Raw genomic sequence first — 27,926 nt, 5'->3', positions numbered from 1 at the left:
AACAAACACCACTCACACACACCACGTGGACACCCTTTTAAAGAATAAGAACCCTCACTTGAAAAAGAATGTCAACTCATCACAAACAATGGAACGGGATCACCTGTTGATCCTTTCATTATCTAAACACCAAGAAGAAGAACAACAATGACAACATTGTAGCGCAGAACTCTTTGAGATTTCATTTCTTTTTATGACCGCCACCACTATTGTTGGTTGGTTGCTCGGTCTGTCTTCTTTTTGTTAATATTTTGACTTTTTAACGAATTTATGGGCCATTTAGATTTGGCCAAAACAATGGTTATTCATTAAACGTTTAACAGAGAAACCCCCGCAAAGCCATTAAAAGACAACTCTTAACCACAATTATAAAGGCACATATCCTAGGGCGGTGGTGGCGGCTTCTTTTGGCCAGCCCTGAAAAACAAATATTAAAACAACCTTTTATCTACAAAGAAATCCTTTCATATTTCTTTGTGGTCTTTGTGCTATTGTCTTTTAATCTATTCTCGATAATTAATGGAGCTTGGAGTGGAGTGCCCGAGTGACTGACTGTTGTCTTCGATTCTTGTGAAATCGAATATTAAACATAATTCTTAAATAAACAACAAATAAAATGGACAAAATGCATGCATATTTACTTACATATAACAGGGACGATCGGCACAGGTTACGCCTGGTTTGCATATTTTACCATCACCCACCATACCCAACGGACAGCGGCCACACCTGGGTCCGGATAAGTTGTCATAGCATTCAACACCTGTAAAAGAAAAAATAAGGTTAGTTAGAATCTATCAAATATCTACAGAAGAGCTTGAGTAGTAAACCAGACGGTGTCTTAAAAATGGCAATAATGTATTTCGGTAGAAGACCTCATGTAAAGTGTACGTAAGAGTCACCTTCGTGAGTCAAAACAATATAATGGTTTATGCAAAAAGTCGAAATGAAATACCGATTTTGTAAAAATCTAAAAAAATTATGAGACCTTGGTACTATGGCTTTCTACATCTGGTAAGAAACGATTCGATTTGTTTCATTGGTATCAACACAGTGTTATACCAAAACAAAGTGGTGTGTCGTAAAACTCAACGCAACAGATTAAACTGCAAATCTGTCCTAAGTCTTCTAAAATCGGAGAAGTATGTAATTTCTTGGAAGATCAGCAAATCTTCTCTTAGGCGGTCTGTAGATTTCTCACAGAAGATCTTTAGTTATTCTACATATTCTATACGTAGATCTTCTCATAGTGGAATTACAGAACTTTTCATATAAGATCTGTAGATCTTTTCATAGAATACCTTTAGATCTTATAGAATATTTGTAGTTCTTTCCATAGAAGATCTGTCGATCATCTCCTAAAAGATCCATAGAAACGATGTAGATCTTGTCAAATAACATCTGTAGATCTTCTCATGGAAGATCTGTACATCTTCTCATAGAAGATCTGTACATCTTCTCATAGAAGATCTGTAGAACTTTTCATATAAGATCGGTAGATCTTTTCGTAGAAGATCCGTAGTTTTCTCATAGAAGATCGGTAGCTCTTCTCCCAGAAGATGTGTAGATCTTTTCATAGAAGATCGATCTGTAGATCTTCCCATAGACGATCGATAGATCTCCTCATAGAAGATCTGTAGATCTTCCCATAGACGATCTGTAAAACTCATTCTGTTCGGTAGATCTTCTAATAGAAGATCTGTAGATCGTCTCATAGAAGATCTGTAGATTTTGTAGATGTAGATCTTCTCATAGAAGATCTGTACATATTTTCATATAAGATCGGTAGATCTTTTCATAGAAGATCCGCAGTTTTCTCATAGAAGATCGGTAGCTCTTCTCCCAGAAGATGTGTAGATCTTTTCATAGAAGATCGATCTGTAGATCTTCCCATAGGCGATCGATAGATCTCCTCATAGAAGATCTGTAGATCTTCCCATAGACGATCTGTAAAACTCATTCTGTTCGGTAGATCTTCTAATAGAAGATCTGTAGATCGTCTCATAGAAGATCTGTAGATTTTGCCATAGAAGATCTGTAGATCTTCCCATAGAAGATCTGTAGATCTTCCCACAGAAGATCTGTAGATCTTCTTTTAATATAATATTGATATTTTTCTAATTATATTTTCGAGAAGGATGATATTCGTATAGAAATTAAAGACTGAAATGTAATATTGAACGTAAATGAGACAACGACAGAAACTAATATTTGGTAAACAGAATGAAGAAAATAGTTCCGCTCAATGCACGAGATTGCCCAATAATACTGAAATGTAATATTGAACGAAAATGAGCCAGCGAACAAAATTAACGATCTGGTTCCTTTTGGTGAACAGAATGGGGAAGATCGATCCGCTCAATGAATTAGAATGTCCAACACTTCAGTTCAAAACCACTTCTCTAGTAGAATTACTGAATTTCTTTTCATAGGGACTATAAATAACCTACATACTTATAGGTAAACGGAATGAAGAGGATCGATCCGTTCAATGAATGAGATAGCCCACATTTAATGAAATGTAATATTGAACGAAAATGAGCCAACGAATAAAATTAGCGATCTGGTTCCATTTGGTGAACAGAGTGAGGTAGATGAATCCGCTGAATGAACGAGATTGCCCAACACTACAGTTCATAACAACTTCTCATAGGTTTGGGATACAATTGTATTGCTAGCACTCGTCCCTTTGGTGAAATGGCTAGCATTGCAGTAGTTTGCTCAATTGCACGATACAAATATTCACTGAATTTCCGGAACGAAGTAGGTCAAAGGAACTACTGGAACTATATCCAGACTTCCGTGTATATGGTTCTATTTGTTCCTTTTATTTTGCAGTTACGTAGTTTTTTCTCGTTCGTTACGTTCATTTTTCAGATTCTGACACAACCTTTCATGTATCAAAACGGTAGATCTGATGGATGAACACAATTAGGAACGATTCATTGAACTATACCGATGTCGGAACTATTTAAAACGAAGGAAACCAAAGGAACGGTGAAAGAAAAAGATTCTTTAAACTATATATGTCTTGGACCAATTTGGAACGAAGAAACTATATTAAGGAGCTAGTTCATTTTAAGAAAAAGAACGAGAATAATTGATCAGCTCCTTGAACTAGCTATATTCTTCAAACGGGGTTCTCTTAGCGAGTGGAAAGATTTTGTGGCGAATAGTATGAATCATTCGCTGCATGTGCGAATGATGTGAATAACCTCCACAAAAAACAAGTAACGAACGATAAGCACTTAACATCAAATCATTTTGTAGGTTTTGTCATGTTTTTCCAGCGTGCTTATTATGGCACGAAGTCTTTCAATTTTTGGAAAAAAAAACATGATTGTGCCTTCTTGACCATTCATGCAGAACCCTGACATTCGGTTTTTCTTATAGATTCACTGGAAATCAGCTCATGGTACAACAGTTGATATTTTCATATAATACTAGAGCGAAGACCATTGAATACTTGAAGATTTTTTCCAAACAGGACTTGAACCCAGTCTTTTCGAAAGAAGAAAACCCATAGAAAAGATCATATTATTTTTCATAAAATATAGTAAAGTTAGGCTTCTTTCGTTATGATAGTAAAATGGTCTCTAATTTTCAGAAAAAAATGTTTATTGAAAAACTGTATATTTTTTTAGAAAACCAGTCTGTCATATTTAAGAAAACCTCTCCCAAAATCAGATCACGCCTTTATTTTAAATTTTTGGTCAGTTTAGTTTAGCCTTCCACGTGCTATGATATATATTTATATTTGCCTTGTTTACAAATGGAGTTGCTTGAGTTTAGTTAGTGCCAAAAATTCTCAAAGAGATTATTTCTTTGAACACTTATCTATTCGACGAACAATAGACACTTGGGTATAAAAACTGTAATTGTCTTTGTTAAAAAAAAAAGGGAACGGATGAAAATCTGTGACGAGTTCCGAATTTTAGTATGTCGTGCCCTTCTCTTTAGCCAAATTTTCCCCACAAAGAAACTAAAATTGTTTTAATAAAATATTAACACAATGAATGTGGGTTAGAACCTGACTTTTAAAACAATTTTTAATTTAATTTCAAGTTATAAACTATGTTTTAAAACTCAAATTATAAATTTTTCAAAATCTTCTCGTAAGTTAATAGACTACAAAATCTCTACCCAGATGGATATATGATTTTAGTTTAAAAATATTGAACTCTTGAAAATTCAGAGCCATTTACATTTAAGCTTTGAAACCATTTAGAAACCGTTGAGATTTCACTTCAACTGTTTTATACTTGCATTTTCATAACGGCTGAATCATTAAAATCTGGGGATTATTCAACATAAATACTGTACTCTTCTAGAATATTAAGATATATAGAGAGAGATTTTATAGCATCTACTAATCACCAACTAATCTCGCATTTTTCCTTTAGGAGATTATAAGGCCATTTCATGTGACCATAAAAACGTAAATTTTACCATTAATATATGTCAAATTATTATTCATTTCATTCAATTTCGTTTTATAGTTAACTTTTACCCAAAAACATTTAATTACACTTTCTTGTACAAACTTAAATCTCTTCACGTAGATTAGTCATCTTTTTACCTTTGCCTTGAAAATCCATTTTATAACTGTTTCGTAGAGGGGTTTATCTCCCGAAGACAGAACGGATTTCAAGATAATCATTGATAATGATCCATTTTGGGAGTGAAGATCATAAATCTTTTTTTTTTTAATTTTAATTATGCACGAAGACAATGATCCCCACATAAGGGTACATCGATGGTGGGGCACCAAATTAATCTTGGCATAAATCATCACCTTGTGCCGCTGTTGTGACCAACGAACAATACCACACGCCGTAGCTCAACGATGATGTAGTGGCAATAACATTTGAAATTTTTACAAACGCCCAACCAAATCTATTTCCTAACACAGCGTAAATGTCACCAGCCATACATTCATTAATAAATGAATGTGTTGTTCTTTTTGGCCAATTTTTGAAAGGTGGAAAAATTGAAATAAATAAATTGTCCCAATTTGGAGCAGAATTATGAAATAAATTCGAATGCGGTCGATTATGAAATTAACATTGAAATAAATAATTTTGAATAAGATTAACCCATTGAGTGAGGTCATGTCATAGATTTTTGACGTTATGTCCGAAATAATATATTTTGATAAATTTTCAATACTTATACACTAATATCTCTGAGATTTTTAATTGAAAATTGCTGATTTAGGAGCAATTTTAGGAGTAAATTTGTAAGTTTTGGCTATATTAGCAAATCCAGACCCAAGAATTTGTCAAAATTTTTAATAATATCTGATCTAGAAAATATCTCGTTTTGCTATTTATTTTTGTAATGAAACCCCCATGAAAATCACACACATGTTGTTTTCATTAAAAACACAATCCCAACATCGGCCATTTACCACATTTAATTTATCATTTACTCACCTGGATAGCAAGGATTTGAGGTACGGCATGTTGGTTGTATATCATTGTCACCTTTGGTTTCCTTACAGCCGGCACAATTCTCCAACAGCATTCGCAGATAGGCAATTTCTTGGCGCTGGTGGGCGATATCTTCACGTAGCAGTTTTACCAAAGCCATTAAATCGCTTAGGGATTTTGCGAGGGCGTCTGAAACGAAACAAAAATAATAAATTTATATAAACAAAAAACGCACACATATGCTGGTAAATATTTCAACACAGATGTGAATAGAAGATAGGATTAGTAAATGCATTGCAAAGGAATAGACTACCCGAAAACATACTCGTATCTATGTTTAGAATATGGTTGTTGCATTATGTACCACAAACAACCAAAAAATCACTATTATGTTGTGTTCAATCCCTGGGTGACAAATGACAAGAGTTGCAGCAACACCACTAGCAACAGTGACAAAAAATGGTCCCCTTACTTGTAGGTTGAGTTGAATTGTATGCCGAACAACATCGAATCATCTAACAACATTAATACAAAATAGTAAATAGTGGTGTTTATTGTTGTTGGTAGCATATGCTACCTTTCGGCCTACCTACTATCTGAGGTACGAAAATACCGACGTACATACATCTTTTACATTTCTTAAAATAACTACAAACTGAAAGTGTGATAATTAAAGAAACATTCAAAATGATGAACAATTTATACTCCCAAATGAAAGAGAGTAAATATGAGATTTTATGAGTGTGGAAGGACACTTAAAACAAATACGGAGATAATCTGACAAGATTAAGGTCAAGTTTTATATACAAATACAATAGAATATGCATATTAGAGTGGGTCTTTAAATATAATTTTTATACTTCCCCTTCTTGAAGATACAAAGTAAATAAATAGAAAACGAAGAATTAAACTTTTTTGGGAGAGAAACGAGGGGACTTGGTAGAGTTCCTTTATTTTAATGACTGAAGCCCAATTATGTTTTAAGCTCAATGATTTCGGATCTTTTTTATCGCTCAGTCAATACGTTGTGTATGACATACTCGTACTACGACACCAATTGTCAAAAAGTTATATTTGACTGAAATACTAAGGTAATAGAAGCCAATATTGCCCTGAGAGACATGGACTGAGTCCACCAATAAAGGACTCTAAATATATCAGCACAGTACAACAAGAGCACTGCCCGCCATCTCGACTTAACCAGAACGGATGATGCCAATATCCTCAACCACTCCAATCTCTTGGAGGATATCGAGCAAACCATCCCCAATCTTAGTTTGAAACGATTGTTTAAGGAACAATAAGCCGAAAGTGGATATCTTGTCTTGGAAGATACTGTAGAAACATTATGCGAATACTTCTAATGAAGAGACCAAAGTTGTTTCTTATTGAAGCTGTTTCTTATTATAACATAGGGCGTTTCTTACAGATCGGAGGTTTCCTTTTTCAAATATGCCCTCTGTTGGAGAATATCGAATAAACCACAATAAGATTGAAAAAAAGGGAGTTTTCTATGTAAGATTAATATTTTCACCATAGATATTGCAGGGTCTTTGCGTCGGTTCCTATGTTGATGACATTTGTGAAACGATAAATTGCTATTTAATCGCCATTTTTTCCTTATTCTGCGTTAGGAATATACAAATATACGGTCGTTTACCGAAGATCAAAACGTCATTTACAGAAGGACACGAAGATTATACTGGAACTTTAGCAAAATAATATGTTTCGACGCAGTATCTCATTGGACAGTCAGTCTAATCATCATAAGTGACAGTTGGACCTACCGCAGGGGCGTCAGGAAGTTACAAGATGTAATCCCTAGATCAACAAACGTACAGGGCAGGATGCAGTTGCTGATGCCATAGCTATAGTATGTACATCTTCCATCTAACGTAGGTGAAGAACGTCAGTTGCCTCTGCAGAGTAGTTTTAGCTCAACTACGATCTGCACCATCCTAAATTCTATTTGGCAAAGATGCAGTACTGGTCTTTAAAATTTTTGGAGGACAGAACAGAAAATCAGATGGATTTTCATTGATGATAAAGTGCTTTCATAAAGAGGTCCAGCATGTCCTCACATAGATCCCCGAAGGGACAAGGGTCTTCTATTAAATTGTTTCTATGGAGGACCAAAATGTCTTCATTAAGAAATTAACAAATGTGAGATAAAATTTTAAGTTAAAATAGACAATAAGTAGTAGAAGTGTGCCCCTTTGGTTGTCCAGAAGTAACGAAGTCTACCATATAAACAGCAATTTCTTCTACATAAAATCAAAAAGTATCAGAATTTCAAGGCTTCTGTGGAAAACTTGGTTTTTTGAAGATCAGAGGTCTTCTTTTTGAATACCAGAGAAGTCTTCTGATGAGGATACGTTCATATCGATCGCTAGATTTTTTATAAAAAAATCAAGTCTCCTTCACTTCGAACACTAGGAGTTCGCTCTATAGATGACCAGGTCGACGTAGTAGTTTTTCAGATGGAAGACGTGGACTTTGTAGACATGTTAGAATATAGGAAGTTTTCCCCTTAACGACAAGGAAGTTTTCTTTCCGATCAGAAAACTAGAAGGTAGTACACTTAAATAAGAGAACGTTTGAAGATATGAAGGATTTTGAATAGTAAATGGAGAAAATCAGAGACCTTCCAACCAGGAGGATATCATCTTTAAAAGGTAAAGTACCAGAAGTTTGTCCCGTAGTTGACAAGACTGTATAAAGTATTTTTATAGAAAACCATAGGCCATTCTAAAGAAAATCACAAGCTTTCCAAAAGGAGAAGGTGTAAAATTGAAAACAATTTAGAGATCAGGAGATCGTACATTTGAAGATCAGGCGTTTGTTTACAGAAAACAGAGTGTTCCGAAGAAGATCAGAGGCCAATAGGATACTTGAAAGTTTTCCCATTAAATGCGAAGATATATTCCCTTTGAACATCAATCCTACATGTTATTCTTTAAAATTTCAGTGGACAACAAGATTTTCATAGGAGGGGGGAAGGAAGTATTTTACAAGAAATAGGTCTATCCACCACTGGTAGAAGAGTAGCACATCAGAGTTATTCATTTAGTGTTATGTTTTTCCACAGAAACCTAAAATTACTTCTTTAGAGGACGGAGTAGCATATAAAAGAAACCAAAAAGAGTATATGGCATCGCAGAAGACCTTCAGATTGAAGACCGTCGTTTTCTAAGGACATGGAAGGCATGTTCTCATCACCATTTGTTCCTTCCATAGCATCGAACCTTTTTCTCATACAAGAGAAGATTTTGTTGTCGTCAAAAATCCGAAAGTCTATTCTAAATATCCACGGTTATTCTCCTTATTTACGTTGTAGTCGGAAAACTCCGTGAGATTTACCTTGAGAACAAGGCGCCCCGCTGACTGTTTCAAAGCTATCTGGAATCTCTCAGCGTAGATCCACTTCCCTTCTCCCAATCGATAAAATATGTATAGGTCTCTATGAGACTTATTACGGATCTAACCTCTAGATGGGATGGCAGAGGTTTCGAATACTATAGATTAAATGAGAATGCAGAAGATACATAGATAAAAAAATAAATACTCTCACTTTGTTATCAGACATAGACTCCATTATCCTTTTTTGACAAAATCCTTGTCTTGCTTGGCAAAAACACTTAACTACTCCATTTCTCTTTTGCCACTTATCTGTTCTAATACAAACTATCTATCAAGAGCACATCAATATCTCGAAAATCTCTTAATCTTTACCCTCAATTCAATAAGCAATAAACAATATTTTAATCATAATCTTCAAACCTATCCAGGGTGGACACAATGGACCAAATGTATCTGAGTAAAGCGGTCATCTTAGCCTAACCTACCTTGTAGTCCTGCCATACTACTAGCCTTAGCACCTTACAGGAATAAATACCTATATGTCCGTCCATAGGAAATCAGAAGATATATATTCTCATACAAAGCCAGAAAGTCTTCACTAGAGGACCAGATCGTTGCATAAAAAATTCTTCTCATTGCTGATAGTCTTTTAATATCGGTCCACAAATGTCCAGATATTCTTAACATATAAAAGCGAACATTGTTTTTATAGAAGACAATCTTAAACAATTTTTATGTATTTGAAGAAGATCGGATGGGATTTCCATACAAAAACAAAACATCACATATGAGCAAGGAATTCTTTATATTGAAGTTGGGAACTATTATAAATTTTTAATCATTTTCGGCCTAATCGGCAAAAATTAAAAAAGGTTCAAAATATATTTTCTATATGAAAGGTCTTTCAATGAGAATCGACTCCTCTATGCAGAGCTCCGAATACTCGCTCGAATTTCAATCGCGAGGAAAATTCTTCTCGAATTTGAACAAGTTGAGGGGGGGCAACTTGCCCCCTCCCCAGCGGCAAACAAAAACTTATCCCACCCTCAAATAAACTTGCCCCAAACCAACCAAAAATATTGCACCCAAAACAAATTACCACCTCCCCACAAATTTTCCTTCGCGAGTAAATCGGAGCTCTGCCTCTATGTCAGTTCAAAAGACCTCAATATGTTTACACATGGAAGAATAACGAACTTCCCTGTAATCATATACTAATGCCAAGTTTACACTTGTGCTCTAAAATCCACTGGATTTCACGAAATCCTGAAATACATCCCGGTGTTTACACTTATTTTTTTGTTGATTTCAAACATATCACAATAATCAAGGTAGATGCATATGCGCAGCTGATCGAACAGGAATTTTCAAAACAAGTTGTAAATTGAATTAGTAACCAAAAATATATGACAATATAGAACTTTGCAACTTTATTTCGAAAATTAATGTAAAATGATCTATATATCGTATTAATTGTCTATAGTACTAACAAAGGAAAAAATAAAAAAATGATTTTATCCTTGAGACATCATAATAATAAATTTTGATAGATAAAAGTTGTGTTCAGAACTTGCAGAATATTACTACTTGCAGCAGTTTTTCCGTTTAGTGTAAAAAATGCGTTCCCGTACTCCGAAATCCAGCAAGACTTGCACTTCTCTTTAAAAAAATTGCGCCGAATAACGCCCTCGTCTCCTGTTTTTAGCCATACAAATTTGGCGTAGTAGAAACTAGCAGAATGTTCATTGGCATCTAATTTCTGCTGAAGTTTTTGCAATTTCCGTCATTTTTCCGTTCCCGTATTTTTTAAGAAATTTGTATGGGAAAGCAATTTTTGACAATTCCATTAAAAATACGGGAACACAATGAAAAATAGCATTGTAACAAGGTAATTTACTATTTTTTTCACATTGTTTTTAAATTTTGATACTAAAACTTTTTGTTGCAGCAATTGACCATCTACCTTGTTTATTCTGATACGTGAAAAGTGTTGCAACTTCTGGTACTTTTTTAGGCAAAAACAGGGTTGTGTACTGTGATTTCGATGTTGATTTCGCTGAAATCACGAAATGAGATGATTTCATTTTTGTATGATAAATTTTGCTTGATTTCGCGCGGAATCACGAAACGCCTTGGAAATCACGAAACGACGCCGAATGTAAACCAAACATAATAACTCAACATTTTTCGAAGACAATTTTTGCGAGCTAATTAAGATTTTGTACCATATTTTTGTATGTGGATGTAGATCCGGCCAAAGGCTACCCAAATATTGTATTTTACTAGAATAAATAGTTCAAAAATTTATAGTTATCGTTATTTTAAAAATTGAGTGCATATTAAGCAGACTCAATTCGAACATTCTCACTGAGACGATTTCTTTGTCTATACATTTATTAGTCTATGCTGTAACGAAGTTGTTTTTAAGGCACGTTGTTTTCACGCAAAATAATCTCCTATAACGAATTTTCTCTATAACGTAGTAATTCGGTCGGTCCACAAGAACTACGTTATAAAAAAGTTCGACTGTACGTATTATTTTATAGGAAGGTTTTTTATCTTATGAACATTCTAAAAAAACTACAATCTCCCTAAGAAGTTTTAAATTTTTAAAAATTTCTTCTGCGACCCTCTCTATTATACACAATAACCTCAACACAACTATGTCTCTTACACATCTGGATAAATATTTATCGCACAATGTTAAGTTCTTGTTTTTCTTGGCTGGGGTTTTAGCACTCGCTTGTCGTTATTGCTGATTATTGTTTAGTGGCAGTGTTATGGATATCGTTATGAACGTGTGGCATTTGTGAGTGAGGTTGTGTGGGGCAATGTTTGGCGGCGCTCAAACCTCAACGATTATGATGATGACGATGATAATGTTGATGCTGATGTTTAGTTGTTGTTGCTGATTGTAAAGCTAATCTGAAGGTACATTTTAAGCTGATTCATTTTCATTTCAAGCAAAACACCACACGCAACAGCATACAACACAGTTGTGGGCTCCTCTTAACCTGGCTTGGTTTGCTATTTACTGTCGTTTTTTCGTTCTTTTCATATTCCCATCTATACATATTTATTTTGCATTTTATGTGTCACCATGATTTTGAATCGCCTTGATTAGCTTTTATTTTTTAATAAAGAGTAAAGGGTTTGGGTGTTGTTTTATGTTTCTACATACCTTCACAATCACCACTCATTATGGGTATGTCACCACGACGATCCATGTCCAAGGGTATCTCCTGCTGGCGATAATGTTCAACACTGGTGCCTGGTTCTTGATTATACCAATTGCGAACATCACGTTTTTTGTTCTTCTCTGGAAAAACAAGAAAAAAAAATAAAAAAATCGAGTAAGGGGAATATTTCGTCAATATCAAATTCTTCTGAGAGCATTTGATTTGCTTGAAGGGAATATTTTTTCTATACAAGGGGTTTACTTACCTCTTTCCGAAATTTTGTTTTTCAACATGCGACGATTGCCTCGTCGAGTCAAGCCTTTTTGACAATTTGCTCTCTGCAAAGCTCCATCAACATTGCCATCAAAATGTAAAGGATATTTACGTTCACGGAACTGAAAATAAATGTAATATAAATAATATAATTCATAATTTAGTAGATAGGTTATTTCTTTTCAGAAGTCTTCAGGTCTTTTTAAGGTGTCTTTCTAATGTTTTCTAACTATAGTATAAACTCCTTGAATATCCTCTAAAGAAATGGTCTATCTTCATAGGTGACATAAGTTTATTTAAATAAGATCCTCTTAAGATATCATATTTTCGTGGGAGATTATCGTAATAGGTCTTCTATGATAGAAGATCCTCTTAGGTGGATTTATATTTCAAGAAAATCATTTCTTAAGATATTCTATCTATAGATTTGTTTTAAATTGTCTTCTATCTGTAGAAGATTTTCTTAAGAGTTTTTCTCTCCATAGAAAATACGAGACCGCTTTTCTTCAATCTAAAATAGATCATTGCTTATTGAATTTGTACATTCTATTGATTATACCCATTTATGTTATAATTTTCTCTGTTACAAATCCCTTATGAGGCCTTGTTTCTATTAAAGGAGATTCTCTTAAGACGTCTCCTATGAATAGTAGATGTTTTTAAGAGTTCAAAACTTACCAACTTCACCATGGGATCATCCATCTGCGTATATAATTTTGTGAGATTCATTTCGATTTCATGGGCTGAAGTCTCCTTGCAATCGACCAATAGAGAGATACGATTCTTATGGAAATGTAGGGCCAATGAACGGATGGTACTGGTCTCATTAATCTGGGGTATTTCGAAATGCAACGAATTCAATGAACCACCAGCGCTGATATCCAAGGTTACACGTTGCTGTTTGCGATCCAGGAAAAATGACATTTTATGTTTCAGCGTGGGAAAATCAATCATGAAAAGGGCTTCAATGGGGATGTGTAATTTGCGTCGGGGCCTTACGAAAGAGGGAAAAGAAATATTTATTTTTTAATAAAAAAGTAATTTCCTTCATTGTTAATATTTTAGGAAACATAAAGAAGCGGTTTTTACTTCAATATTTTATAATTTTCCCACTGCAATTTTTAACCATTTAATCGTTTTAAATTGAGTGCTAAGTGGCGAAACCTCCGCCCATATAACACTGAACTTAAAAACCTGTCCCTTGCAAAAATAAATTGCCAACTAAACGTTGATATTATGGCCGGATTACTAACCTTATGTGACGCATGGAGATTACACAGTCGCCCTTCTTGATGTGTTGCTCCAATTCGGCTGAGGCCACTGCAAAGAAAAAAATGGGAGAAACCGTTAAATGTTAAACATGTTGATCTTTCTACATCTCAGAGAAAAAAGCAAAGGAAATAAATATTTAAATGGCATTGCTATCTTTCATGTAATCGAATTTTGTACCAGCAAATAAGAATTGAAGAAATATTTTCACACACAAAAGCGGGCGTCACCCATGTGGGGACTTTTTTTGGTGTTGAAAATGGGTTCAGTATTTCTTATTCTCAAGTACCCTTAGCTCAGAGTTTTTTTTTGTACATTGACTCATGTCATGCTGGGTTTCTGCATTTATTTGTTTGTTTTTTTATTTCGTGGTCTTTGACTTACCTGGATCTAAAGACAGTGACGCCACTTGGCTGAGGCATAGCAGTGCCGTTAATATGCCAAAACATAACCAATTCATAATGATTTTTGAAGCTGTTATTTCTTTTCGCTTTTATTTATAAATGGTGTGTCCCAAGGCGCACTCGAATTATATTTTGCCGGCAAAATACCACAGCACTCGCTAAACGTCGTCAAGTCGTCAATGGCAAATAAATCGTAACTGCTTATAATTTTGTTGCGGTGTTTATTATTAATGTAGCTGTTGTTGTTGTTGGCCACCACCACATAATCTACTCGTCGAAAACTGCAAAGAAAACATTAAAGAAAAAAGAAATAAATAAAACATATTTTTTTCTCATTGAACATTTCAATTTATTTATTTAACAACTGTAGACGACCTGATTTGTGATGGAAAAAATCAAAGAAAAGCGAAATAGGGTTGTCGGTCGAATTGGATGAACGGAGGAAAAGATAAACGAATATCTAAACAAGGTATTGTTAGGTGTGCATAGCCAAAAATATGTTTGTCTTATTAAGCTCTTCTACACGATATATGATCTACTTAAAAACGTATATAGATAGTATATCTTTTAATTTAGCTTTTTTATAGATGGGAGATTTTCTTAAGAAGCTCTTTTTTTGATACATAATCTTCTTAAGAAGTTTCTCTTCATCATAAATAATATCTCATGCAAATACTTACGAGAGTGCCTCTATAACAAGACCAGCTGCCTTCTTATTATTATAAAGATCTTCCATGGAAAACCATCATCTTAAGAAACTCTTCTTAAAAAAAGTGTTGTATTCTTAGATTTTTCTAAAGATACAAGGTCTTCTTATGTCAAGCTTTGATCTTCTATAAAACAACTTCTCGATTAGTGCAAGCACAACTTCTGTCTTTTATAAAAATACATTCTATTGGATTACCATCTCAGCTACTTTGAGAAAATATTCTGGCCTTCTATGAGGCTTCCTTATCTTCTATAAAAATATTGTTACGGACTTAGGGTTAAACCAGTGTAGACGTTATGTTCTTCCCCGATACGATTTGTACCAAATAAAACAAGGTGTTGTTCTAGATTATGATTCTACAATGCTTTATTGAGTTACTTCTTTGTTTCTGTACCAAGCACTCTATTCAGATTATTCTTGACTAAGCTTACACTGACGGTTTTAAGTCGCGGTCTGAACTGCAACTCACTCGCTCACCAGACCCATATCTATACACGCTTGCGTATGCGTAGGCTGTTCTAGTATCCTTCATATGGGAAGTTCTTCAATGTTCAAACGAGATCCAGATGCACAAACACACATACTCGTATACAAACAGACAAATGCATTTAAACAACTAATGAGATAGAGGTAATAACAGAGAGGGAGTAGGAGCAGTTGCAACGCACGACGTCACAATGTAGAAGCATAACTGCATTGTCAAAACAAATGAGAGTACGAAAACAATTAGCTATGTAAACAGTGTCAATTAAGAATAGGTGATACTTTTATGATTGTAGTAAATTCAATACATTAGTTGTTGTTGCAAAGCTAATCCAAATAAACGAAATGCTTAATAAAAATTTGCGTTACAATTCAAATTCTTAAATTAGCAAAAATTCATTTAAATTTACCTAAATCTATCAGCTACATTCGTAACAGTATATTCTGGATTTTTATGCACTTTTACCGATTCGTTAAATATGCAGTCGAACTTCTCTATAACGTAGCAGTTGGGGACCAAGAAATTATTACGTTATAGAGAACCCTAGACAAAATGGGTAAATGTAGGTCAATATAAGTGAAAAAGAAACAAATGTGTGTGGATGAATAAACCGAAATTGAATTTTTATTTGAAAGTGAAATAAAAAGTGTTTTTAATTTCGCCAATTACATATCTTTAACAAAAAAAAAAAAAAATCGTCGCAATAAGCAATGGGAAAACAAATACGATAAGGGCAGTTTTTAAAGACACCAAAAAAGGTACAATTCATTGTTAAAATGTCGGAATCAATTATTTAAATAGAATTCTATGTTATTATCATCTCCACATTTGTATTCTGTTTATGTCTTACAAATATTATTTTCTACAGTATCAGAAGTTCCTAGCTTTACTAAGAAAGACCAGCCATTTAAAACAATGGTCTGTTGTTTCCCATTAGATGTCTAATATTCGATTAAGGGGTAGTTTACACTATATGTAAATGTCATATGACATGAAATTTCCCATCATTATAAAGTCGCTAATATGTGCAATATTGGGGATTTTCCTTACGCCATTTACTTTGTGCGTCCACACCAGAAAAATTGTAATAAAATTACGTATCCACATTGCCTGCGTGGGTAGATATGGAATGTGTTTATTTCGTGTCATATGACATTGATATATAGTGTAAAATACCGCTAAGTAAGTCATTAGAAAATTATTGTATTTTGAATCCATTTTTATTCTTTTTTAAAAGAATTTATTTAAAAAAAAAATAACGTTGGTGATGTGATTTGTTTCTCGTTTGTTGTGTAAATTTCGTTATAGAGAAGCATTCGTTATATGTAGCGAAGTTCGTTATAGGGAGATTAAAATAGGTGAAAATAGATTGAAAAAAGTCGTGTTTTAAATTTTCATTCGTTATAGAGAAAAATTTGTTACAGGGAAGTTCGTTATAGAGAAGTTCGACTGTACAAATTATGACGGAAAATATAATTTTGCTTCATCGATAAGATCAGTGTGATAACTACCCGAAAAATCACGGAAATAATTCAATAGAAAAATAATTCAATAAAAAAATCTTCTGGTCTGCTATAAAAAGACTTCCAGGTCTTCTATGGATGGATCAATAGAATTTAGAAATTCAATAAGCAACAATCTATTTTAGATTGAAGAAAAGTGAAGAGAAGAAATTTTTTTGAGGAGAAAAAATCGAAATTGAACCAATTTTACCAATACCTTGAAAACACAAATTATGACGGAAGAGAAAGTTTTGCTTCACCTTTTGGTCCTCTATGAGATGGCCTCCTGGTTTTCTAGTAGAAGACCTCCTTCTATGAGGAGACCTTCTGGTGTTCTATGATAAATCCTTATTGTATTCTATGAGAAGACCACGTGATCCCCTAGAAGAAGACCTTGCTTATCAGAAGACCTTCTTGTCTTCTATGTGACGACATGTTGGTTGTCTATAAGAAGACTCTTTGGACGTCTATGTGAAAACCTTTTGGTCTTCTATGAGAAGACCTTCTGGTCTTGTACATAAAGAACATTTAGTCTTCTATGAAAATACCTTCTGGCCTTGTGTGAGAAGACCTTGTAGTCCTCTACTATAAGGTCTTGTGATCTCCCAGAACAAGACATTGTGGTCATCTATAAGAAAACCTTATTCTTCTATGAGAAAACCTTCTGGACTTCTATGAGAATACCTTTTGGTCTTCTGGTCGCCTATAAAAAGAACTTCTGATTTGGTGTATTTTGAACCTCCTGGTCTATTATGACTTCCTGTCTTCCATTTGTGCTTCAATGAAAATCAAAAATAACATATTTTTTCTTTTTCAATGTTCATAGAACAACACTCCAACCATGGTTTTCTATGAGAAGTCCTTCTGGTGTTCAGGTATTGTATGAGAAGACATTTTGGTCTTGTATGGGAAGACCTTCTGGTCTTTATAAGGAGACCTCCTTTCATCTATTAGACGGCCTTGAGGTCTTCTATAAAAATTCCTTCCTGTTTTGTTTATTGTAGTCTTCAAGTAGAAGACATCTATATCCATATGTCTTCTATAAGAAGACCCCATTTTCTTCTATTAGTTGGTTGTTTCAACCATATATTTTGTGTCGGGAACCATATTGACACAAAGTATATTGTTGGGTCAACAATATATATTTTCAGATTTTTAAAATACATTATTTTGTTCTTAAAATATGATTGCTCCTACAATATCTCTTCTCTGCGTGTAAGAAGACCTCTTTGGAGAACTTCCTTTTCAACTAGACGACTTTATGGTCTTCTATAAAAATACCTTCAGCAATGAACGGAAAAAAACAAAACGATTCCCGAACCAATCACACAAAGCCACAAACTTTTCAGCCTCTCTGAATCGTTTCATTCTCACAACCAAAACAAAAACACAAACTTTTCAATGTAAAAAGATGGAAACCGTACGATTGCGGAAATGTAACTTCGGTTATGCTTTGCCGAGTTGTTTCATTCACCACCGAAACAAGAAGTATTTTTGGGAAACGTTTGCCGTGCGTATTGTCAATAACACACTGAGCCACACACACATGTGATTGCTTAACAACCCTATAAGATAGCATCAGCATACCACAGTGAATTTTATCAACCACCAATCAGCATACCACAGTGAATTTTATCAACCACCAAACGTTTTTGATTTATTCACATGTGTTTAGTACTATTCCGTTTTCTATCTGCTCTTGTGGAGTTGAGTACTTTTCGCTTTTCGTTTTGTTCGCACTCACGAATATAAACAAAACAAAACTAAACAGCGAGCTCGGCCAACGAGGGTTATGTTTCGTTTTGTATTGTTCCTATGGAAAATACGAAACGAAACGATTGGAAGTGTTATTTAAAGTATTTTTACGTACTCTGACCTTCAGGTCATGTTTTATAATATTCTTGTCTTCTAAAAGAAGCCATTTATACCTATATACCCTCTTGTCATCTACAGGAAAAACTCCTTGTCTGTTGTAGGAGAGGCCCTTGTCTTCTATAACACTGTGCAACATTTTTGAGGTGATCTTGTGCAAACAATTCGAACTGTGGGTTTTTTTGAAAGTACAGACCCAAACGACAAGAGACTCTAGTTGGGTTTTGTTATGTCAGATCCAGCTCGCATTTTATGGCCCCATCTAAACATGTTTAAATATTGAGTTTTTAAAGAAATTCGAGGCTATATCTCTGAAACCAATGCGAATCTTCTTCTGACATCTGAAGCAAATTTGTAGATAAGGACAAGAATAAACTACTTGGAGAAATAATGAACTCGAAAAACTACATTTATTGCCTCAAATTTCAAAACATATGCAAAAATTCCACAATTTTTATACATTTCGCACCGTATCTCCAAAACCGTTGATTTTTTCTGAATATTTTCTTTTGGAAAAATATTCCCCGGAAAGCAATACATGTCATTGTTGTAAAATGCCTCTATCCCGTTGTTTTCAGTACATTTCTCAACTACGATTTAATAAAAATGTCAATAATGTAGTGAAATCTGAAATGCGAGAATAAACTGTTGGTGTGAACTTTGTTTGAAATACGTATTGTAAAAGATATGATGCAAAATACCGCTGAAACAACATGAAATAAACATTTTAGAGTTTCAGAATGTTCTAAAGAATTGTTGTGAACTTTATTTGGTTACTTGGGTTCAACTCCCAATACTGTAGCCGATACTGACCAGAACTTCGGCAATTATGTACAATTTTCTATATTTTGTAGGTTTTGATGCCTTAGACGGAGTTTTTCTTATGTGGTTTTTTCCAAAGATAAGTTCTACTAGTTTAGGGCTACAATATTGCTAAAGACAGCAAGGCCAAATTCCTATTCGTTTCTGAGATAAAGGACTGATAAATGCAAAAAAGTGAAGATTTAGCCCGGTTTAGATGAGGTCAAAAAATCCGAACTGGATCTGACAGTACAAAACCCTACTAGGGTTTTTGTAGTCTAAATATGTACATACTTTCAAAAAATTCATACTATAAGTTGTTTGCATTTTCAGTGTTACATAGTGTAGTAAGACCTTATCGTCTTCACTGTAAAGATCTTGTAGCCTTATATAATTAGACCTTCTGGTCTCCTATAACAAAACCTTTTGGCATTTTATAAGAACACCTTCTGGTCTTCTGATCAGACCTCAAGAGATTTTCTATTGCCTATAAAACGATCTCAAGAGGTCGTCTGCTGTCTACAGAAGACCTCAAGAAGTCTTCTGGTCTTTTCTTGTTTTCTATAAGGCCTTTTTGCCTTCTATATGAAGACCTTTCGATGGCTAATGAGTTCTTCTGAATTTCTCTAAAAATTTGTTCTAGTCCTCTTTTATTATAAGTAATTCTGGTGTTCTGTTTAAAAAAAAACAAAAAAAACAAAAACAAGAAAAAAATTTTAACCCCTTTCCAATAAATTACCGATAATTTTCTTAGGAAAAATCCATCACGACAACACTAAAAAAAACAAACACACTCGATACTTCCTTTAGATTAACACATGTTTCTGATGTTATAGTCAGTCGTCCATTGCTAGGTTCCAACATAATTATCGATCTATAACACATAAACACATTTGTACACGAGCAAAAAAAAAAATAATTGTTTTTATTCCATTTTTAAATCATCAACTACAACAAAAACAATTAAAAGTAAATATTTATTGTTAACACCTTTATTTTCAGGAAATTTAAACAAAATAAATGCCAAGAGATAAAAAAATATGTATTATGGCAAATTTCCCAGTTGATAATAAATCACACCTCTATGTGGTGTGGCAGCCACAAACTATGGTTGGATGGATGAATCTTCCTTTTGATATGAAAAACAAAATAAAAAACGAAACGCAATGGCAGTGAGAGACGAACGAGATCGATATCTATCTACCGGCGACATAGTACTCTGATGACTCCACAGCCTATCTATGATTTCAAAACAATGAGGTAAGAGTTGTTATGTTCTTGTTATTATTATTGTTGTTTTTGTGGATTTTTTCCAATTGTTGTTTTATTGAGCCGGTATTGTCGGTGGTTGATGTGGATGTTGGTTGGCTGAACAATGTGGTTAATGCCAAAATTAGCCTAGACCATATAAATCCAGGCAACATACTTAAAGAACACGATAATCACAAAGACACGAATGCGTGCATACAGACATACCTACATACACTTGTACGTATGGATGTTGTTGCACACAAACTGATAAACGACAATTTTAACGATATATCAATAGGCAATCCCAAATAAAAAATTATGACAAAATGGGACACAGCGGTTTTGAAGATTCCAAGATAATCTTTAAACCTTCCATTAGTCCTTGGAAAATACTAGGAAAAATCTTATCGTGTAAATTACCCAGTTTTCAAATTTAAGATTAATGGTTTTTAATGCAGCTTCCAAAGAAATTTAAAACTTTTAAATTTCACTTCTTTTTGTAAATAATATGTTTGTTTGCTTGTTTAAATCTCTGGATAATGTGTCATTTAATACTACTGTAAAACAAAACGATGACAAGTACGGCGACAACTTCGTTGAAAGCCCACCATATAAAGTAGTTGTCGTCTAAGCAATAAGCCAGGCCTAAGATTTTATTCTAACAACAACATCATCATCATCTGTCTGGTGTTCACCATATTGGGCGATGCAACTGTTCATCATGAAAAGCAAAACCACATTAACAACAACGCCAACAACAATTGAGAATCTAATATCAAGTTTTAGCCAGTGATGCCGGGCAACCACATCTCAAAAAACCACTGACTTATAAAATGTGACCGGCATTCCTTAATGCAATGTTGACATTCTTGTTGTTGCTGCTGCTGTTGTTCTTTCTTGTTGCATTTCTACGCCTATAACTTACACAAAAACTGTCAAATTTATTGAATTTCTAATTTCCAAACACACATTGACACACACATCTCTTGAAATGGCTTTAATCTGCTTTAGAAGATCCCCATCATCAACGACATTGGTATCTTATTATCAGTGTCATGGTTAACGTGACACCTTTTTCCAATTGAAGTTCAGTGTCGTTTAGCTGACAGTTAGTTAAATATTGAAATTAATACAATATTTTTGTCATTCAGCTTAGAACATAAGAAGGGTCCATGGAATATTCTTCGATGATGATCCCTTATTGCTTTTCGATTTAAGTATAAAACATAATCCGGCAAGGTGTCAATGGATATGCTTCACTCAGGCACTCATGCACGCACACCCATCAAGGTTACATTAAAATCTCATAAATTCTCAGCTGCTTCTTCTAAGAATCTTTTGCTGAAGATTATAGCTTTTATATGTGTATTGAGTTTCGTTCTTAGTTGGCGTCTTCTCCCGTCTATTTTCCACGACGACCACAACAACGAAGATAATATCTAATCTAATTAAGCTTTGGAAGTGTCTTTTTGGGGAGAGAGAGACAAACCCCAAATGGCTTAAAGCCAAGTTTTACGATCACATTTGATTGCTGTTTATGAGGAGATTTGGAGTTTTTGTAATAACAACAGCGCCGCATCGATAATGGTTGCGGAACGCATTCATAAATTGTGATTCGGATTTGGGGTTAGGTAGATGCAGAGTTATGCGTCGTGCGTCTTGGTTGGCATTCTTGAAAACATAATCCCACCACCACACAGAAAAATGGGAAGTTGATTAAGGATTAAATTTGAAGATAAGACAATATTTGATGTAATATAAAAAACGCTTTTATACACGAAAAATTAATGATTACAACAAACAGAAAAGCGGAAGATCTTTTGAGGGCGGTAAATATCAAAGAGGCGGATTATGGATCGATGTCAATGTCAATCGGAAATGAATTAAGTTTGAACTTTTGTATAGAAATTTTATAGTAATTTGGAACTTGATTGATCGTATTGAAATGACTCTGATGTTCCACATTTGTAATATATGGGAGTAACAATAGAATTTCTTTGGAACTGCTTTGAGAAAAGATTCTGACATTCTATGATTCATTCCGGTCTTCTAGTATAAAAATATCTTCAGATTTTTAATCTAATTTTACAAATTCCTTAAAAATACAAAAATACAAAAGAGTCAGTGCTTTGTCCCAATTTGATATTCTATATCTCAATAACGGTAAAACCTACGAAAATATCATAAAGCTCAATCTTGTAGAGAATTTTCACAGCTATAATATTTTATCTAAGACCATTTCGATAGGACTTGCGGTTTCCCAGCAAAATCGTGTTGGTTCAAGAGCACAGTGGTGATTTTTTTTATCTAATTTTACCAATTCCTTAAAAAATTCAAATTATGACGGAAAATATAATTTTGCTTCATACATAAGATACATCACGGAAGTATTCCAAGAGAAAAATTTACAACACAACACAGCATTGGAGCTTTTTTTCACAATATCAGAAGCCGATTTGATGATACACCAAACGTTGAAAACATTGTATATGCTAAATCCAGACCAGATGCAGACCAGATGTACAAATTCGATGAGCAACGATAAATTTTGGGTTGAAGAAAAAATCGTTTGAGGAGAAAAAAATCTAAATTCAACCAATTTAACCAATTCCTTAAAAATACAAATTATGGGGTAAAAGATAATTTAGCTTCATCTTTTTATCAGAAGATCTTCTGAACTTATATGAGAAAACTATCTGGCCTTTGTAAGCTATGGGATTGGTTGAAGAACTTTTAAGATTGGTCTCCAAACATTACTCCACTCAGTTTGCCCAATCGTTCCGATTGCATATCAGTTTTGTCCATTCCATGCACCATCCTCTAAGGTACCTATGGTATGACCCACAGTGTTATTCTGCTATCGAAGAGAAGAATAAATAGCAATACTCTGAAAACAGTAGAAACACGCAGTGCACGAGATGCAAGACGATGGCGGCTGGTTGTTCGATACCAAATTGATCTGAAGCCACACTTCATCAGCGGCTGCCACCACAGCATACACGTTTGTATTTGTATCGTTTTTCTGTGTTGGTAGCAGCCTATCCTGGAATGCCAGATCCGGCTTCGTTTGTTCCATGTCGGGACTGAGAAAAACCCCAGACCAATTTGGATCGTGCTCCGTTTGCCACTACCGCAACCACCACACTCAAACTTGGTGATATGCAATAGATCTTTCGTAAGCAACGCTGCAAGCCATCTCCACACATATTAGCCGAGGACTCAACTTGAACATGCGACAGGACAGTGTTGGTGGCGCCCGACTTATCAAAAGCTTTCGATACTGTTAATCTGTTTGAAAACATCGAACAGACTACCCTGCCGCCAAAATTAGAACGTTGGATAATCAACTGTATGTATGTTGTGGAAGCCAGTCAGTCGTACGTTGAACTCAGGATGTCGAAGCCCCGTAGAGTAAACCAGGGAGTTCCTCAAGGTGAGGTGATATTTCCGGAATTATTTAACCTTTACCTTCCTCTATTCTGCTCCATCCATATATCACTTCCTCTATTCTACCCCATCCATATATTATTGATATCTTTACGTATGCGGATAATTGTTAGATACCTTCCCTGAATGCATTTGTGATAGGCTGAACTCCTATTTGATCGAATTTACCAAGTTTTTCCACGCGAGAAATATGAAAATATGGGCCTCTAAGTCTATGGCCACTCTGTTCACCACATGGACTGCGGATATGAGAATACATTTGAATTTTCAGGTCGATGATAACAGAAATCTGACCATTCGACAGTACGTTCACGTCGTCCGCGCATTCCACAGTTATCTGCGACAAGCTGAAATGTAGAAACAAGGGCATCAAGTCCCTAGCCAGTAGCACTTGAGGTGTATACAAAGAAACCTTGTTGACCACATATAACGCGATATGTTGGACTGTGGTAAGCTGTGTCAGTTTGGTTCGCGAACATAAGTGCAACGCGATAGAACAGTATTCAAATACCTCAGAATGAGAACTCAACAGGTTGCCTTTGCATGTCCTCATGGATCATCTGCATAAAGAGTGGAAGATCCTTCCAGTACGGCAATACAATGACATGTTCTCGTTTCAATACTTGCTCTGGTGTTATTGTGAGAGTTCTCCCATTTACCGTATCTTGGATTGAACTCCCTCTACCCAGGCATGTCGGGAGTGATTTTCATGATCTAGATCAGCCAGCTTATTAAGCAGGTTTGGATAACATTCACACATATTTAGTCGCAGATGCCATAAACAACTATCGTATGAATGAGGTCCTAGTAGTAGATCCACCATCTATCGCATCTGAAGAACGTCTGCTGTCACGACAAACCAGAGTAGTTTTTGTTCAACTACGTTCGGTATGCCCTTAATTCTTATAGGCAAGGCAGGCCCGCACTGCATCTTTCCAAATGACCTATCAAACTTACTTAACTAACTCCAGTAGTTCTGTGGTTACAACCTATAGAAGTTGCCACATTCCTAGACCTGGTAATAGAGCCAGAGCCGAGTTAAACAGAAACAAAGAAGAAGATACAACAGATCCAATCCCAGAAGATGGTATTGAGTGCATACCGCCGAACCAGGATGAGTCGGCAATAAACACACTGAAGAAAAGTAAGACTGCAGGAGTCGATGGTTTACCATCCGAGCGGTTTAGGTTGAAGCTAATGAATATATTAGCTTGTTACCACCATCTGGAAGGAGGAACGCGTATCCGTTGTTTGAATCGTAAGCATCTTACGTCCCGTCCACGAAGCAGATGATGTGCTCAAATTATAGGGTCTGCTACTTAGTGCCTTGACATAGAGTCCGGAATACTGTGTAAACGACTGAAGCCCATGGTCAATGAAATAACTGGACAATATCAGCGCGGCTTTAGACTTGGCAACTTCATAATTGACCAGATCTTTACCAACTGCAAGTCCTGGAAAAGATCCAAGATATGTAGTTCGACCCCTACCATTGTTTTGTCGCTTACAGAAGACTCTACGTGCCAATCTGTATTTATTGCATTTATTTATCGTTATGAGGTACATTTCCTGCCGAAAATTATTAGAGGAGATTCCATCTAGATAATATCTTTGAAATGTTTTTTTCTGTTTTTCTATGAAAGTCCACTATGATTAAAAATTATTGGAAGATTTTCTGTTCATAGAAGGTCTATGGTACGGCTTCTACTCGCAAAATATTCTTGGACAAGATTTTACGAGCTATAAAGTAATCATTGGATATTACTTTTCCCTAACATCAATTATAATAGGCACATCGATTTGTGGCTTTAGGGTATGGTCCGGAATTAGATATTTCGGTTCCTTAATTCATATCTTTCCTTGTAAATCACATTATGAAGTGCCTAACAATGACTATGTTGGAGGTTTTTATTTTAATTGAAGTTCTTTGGAAGAGCTTCTACTCACAGAAGATCTTTAGATGACATTTTGTCTATAGAATTCCCTTGCAAACTAGAAAAGAAACGGTAGATAGAAACGTTAGCATGGTAATGAAACGCCATATGTTATGTGGAATGAGAATATTCTATCCCTAATTCTTATCTTTCCTTGTCAATCGCATCAAGAGATGCCTAACAATGACTAAGCAAATAGTTGGGTTTGCTGCCCACTTAAATTTTGCTTGGTCGAGAGATGACTGTCTTTGACAGTCCTTTCTGATCTCTTAGGCATATTGCGGAGTCTTATAATGACATTGCATCATTGACTAAGTATTCTGCAAGAAGATGTCCATCACCATTTTATTGAAGAGATGTCCTAGATTATCTTCACAATTCTAAGTATCAAAATCAGAGAAGGCTCAACAAAGTCTCATGTCGCACTCAACACTATACACAACACTTTATTTTGTCGACATGATTGAAATCTGCACATCATATTTAATGGTATATCAGATTCGAACATAAAAATATAGCTTTCAAATTAAGCTATCAAAAATATTGCATATCAGAAATACAAACATATATTTGCTTCTCATGACCGTTTCACATCTCAGCTACCTTTCAATTGACGTTTAAAATCCAATCTCAAATGTAAGCAGGCGCACAAGTGGAACAGGTCTCTTCGACATATATGGCGGTATTAAGGTCTTCATTACCATTGTGCGGATATTCATTCAATAATTGAAACAATATTCAACAATTGTCGATGTTAAGAACAAAAAACGAGATCATTGTTAAAATCTCGAAATCACAACTATTTAAACGATAGCGAGCGAGATTCGATCGGTCAGACGTACAGATTGATACAAGTGGTCATAAAAGCAAACGCTTTCAACAACCGCAAAGCAATTAATAGCAGCAACTTATATGACAGGCAGACAGACAGTCAAACCGGCAAATAGAAACATGGCACCAACCGAAACACCCACATGGAACGGAGACTTTTGTCGACTTTGTGAATGAGATTTGTTGTTTTTATTCAAATAAAACAAAAAACTTACTTACACAGCATAAAGTAATGACAGACAAAACGAAACAGGTATGGTGGCCAATGACAGACAGGCTAATGCTGTTCTAAACTTGCTCAGATTCTGCTATTTTAAGGCGATAACTTAAATAAAATTTAAGGAAACACACAAGTCTTACAAACAAGCGAACAAATGATAACTTGGACTGCAAGATTAAAAGCTTTGATACTATTTGATACGATATTGGCGGCAATTGAAAGAAAAACGGATTGAAACACGACAAAAAGTCAACAAACAATCAATCAATAGAGAAAAAGGGAAACAATTTACTGGACAATTGATTTCCAAAGCTATGATCCAAATTCCAAAACAGGCATAAAATTATAATTTACTCAATAGCAACAATGAAAGAAAGAAGAGACCTTTGGTCATCTCAAAACTTTGTTGATTGAATACTTCATCAAGTAAATAAAATTTAACACAACACCCTCAAGAAATGTAATGATGGATGTCCATCATGATTGTTGTTGAAGAATGATATGTTTATATTGGCGCTTATTTTGTACCCCCCGCACCCCCACCAAAAACACCAATCTTACATTATATCATCATCAGCATCAACATCTCTACTGCAGCACCACACAAGTTTGAGGATGGGCTCTGCTTGCCTACCACCTATTAAAGAGTCTTCAATCAATCGAATTTTAAATATTTTGTCAGTTTGAAGTGTTAAAGTTGTCTGCACACTAACACAAACAAACGTCTGCACACACAGTCTGTTTTACAGTAGTGAAGTAAATTTTTAAAGACCACAAGTCCAACTCCCCAAAAAATTTAAAATTATTGAAAATTTCAAGCAAGAAGACAAATATATAATGATTGTTGTATTGCGAAATTTTTAAACAAAGATTAATAATAATTACACTGAGAGAAATGTCATGCTTTTTGGCCATGGAGATAAATACGGTAGTGAAATAATTTACATTAAGAGAATAT

The 27,926-nt window shown here is 34.9% G+C and overlaps 1 protein-coding gene across 10 annotated transcripts in view; it reads right to left on the bottom strand.

Moving 5' to 3' along the window:
* LOC141393585 (uncharacterized) overlaps window positions 1–27,926 on the bottom strand; it is a 74,535-nt gene that overhangs the window by 23,377 nt on the left and 23,232 nt on the right. For all 10 annotated transcript variants that reach the window (XM_073966744.1, XM_073966746.1, XM_073966745.1 and 7 more), the window contains exons 3-9: window positions 13,898–14,198; window positions 13,498–13,564; window positions 12,923–13,238; window positions 12,237–12,366; window positions 11,974–12,111; window positions 5,436–5,621; window positions 646–763 (exon numbers count right to left, since the gene is read on the bottom strand). In XM_073966744.1, coding sequence (XP_073822845.1) covers window positions 646–763; window positions 5,436–5,621; window positions 11,974–12,111; window positions 12,237–12,366; window positions 12,923–13,238; window positions 13,498–13,564; window positions 13,898–13,973 — 1,031 coding nt within the window. In that variant the 5' untranslated portion in view covers window positions 13,974–14,198. The remainder of the gene's footprint in view (window positions 1–645; window positions 764–5,435; window positions 5,622–11,973; window positions 12,112–12,236; window positions 12,367–12,922; window positions 13,239–13,497; window positions 13,565–13,897; window positions 14,199–27,926) is intronic.

Source organism: Musca autumnalis, unplaced genomic scaffold (assembly GCF_047663935.1).
Source record: "Musca autumnalis isolate F117 unplaced genomic scaffold, ASM4766393v1 scaffold_2, whole genome shotgun sequence".
Taxonomy (NCBI): Eukaryota; Metazoa; Arthropoda; class Insecta; order Diptera; family Muscidae; genus Musca; species Musca autumnalis.
This window is presented reverse-complemented; position numbering and strand designations above follow the sequence as displayed.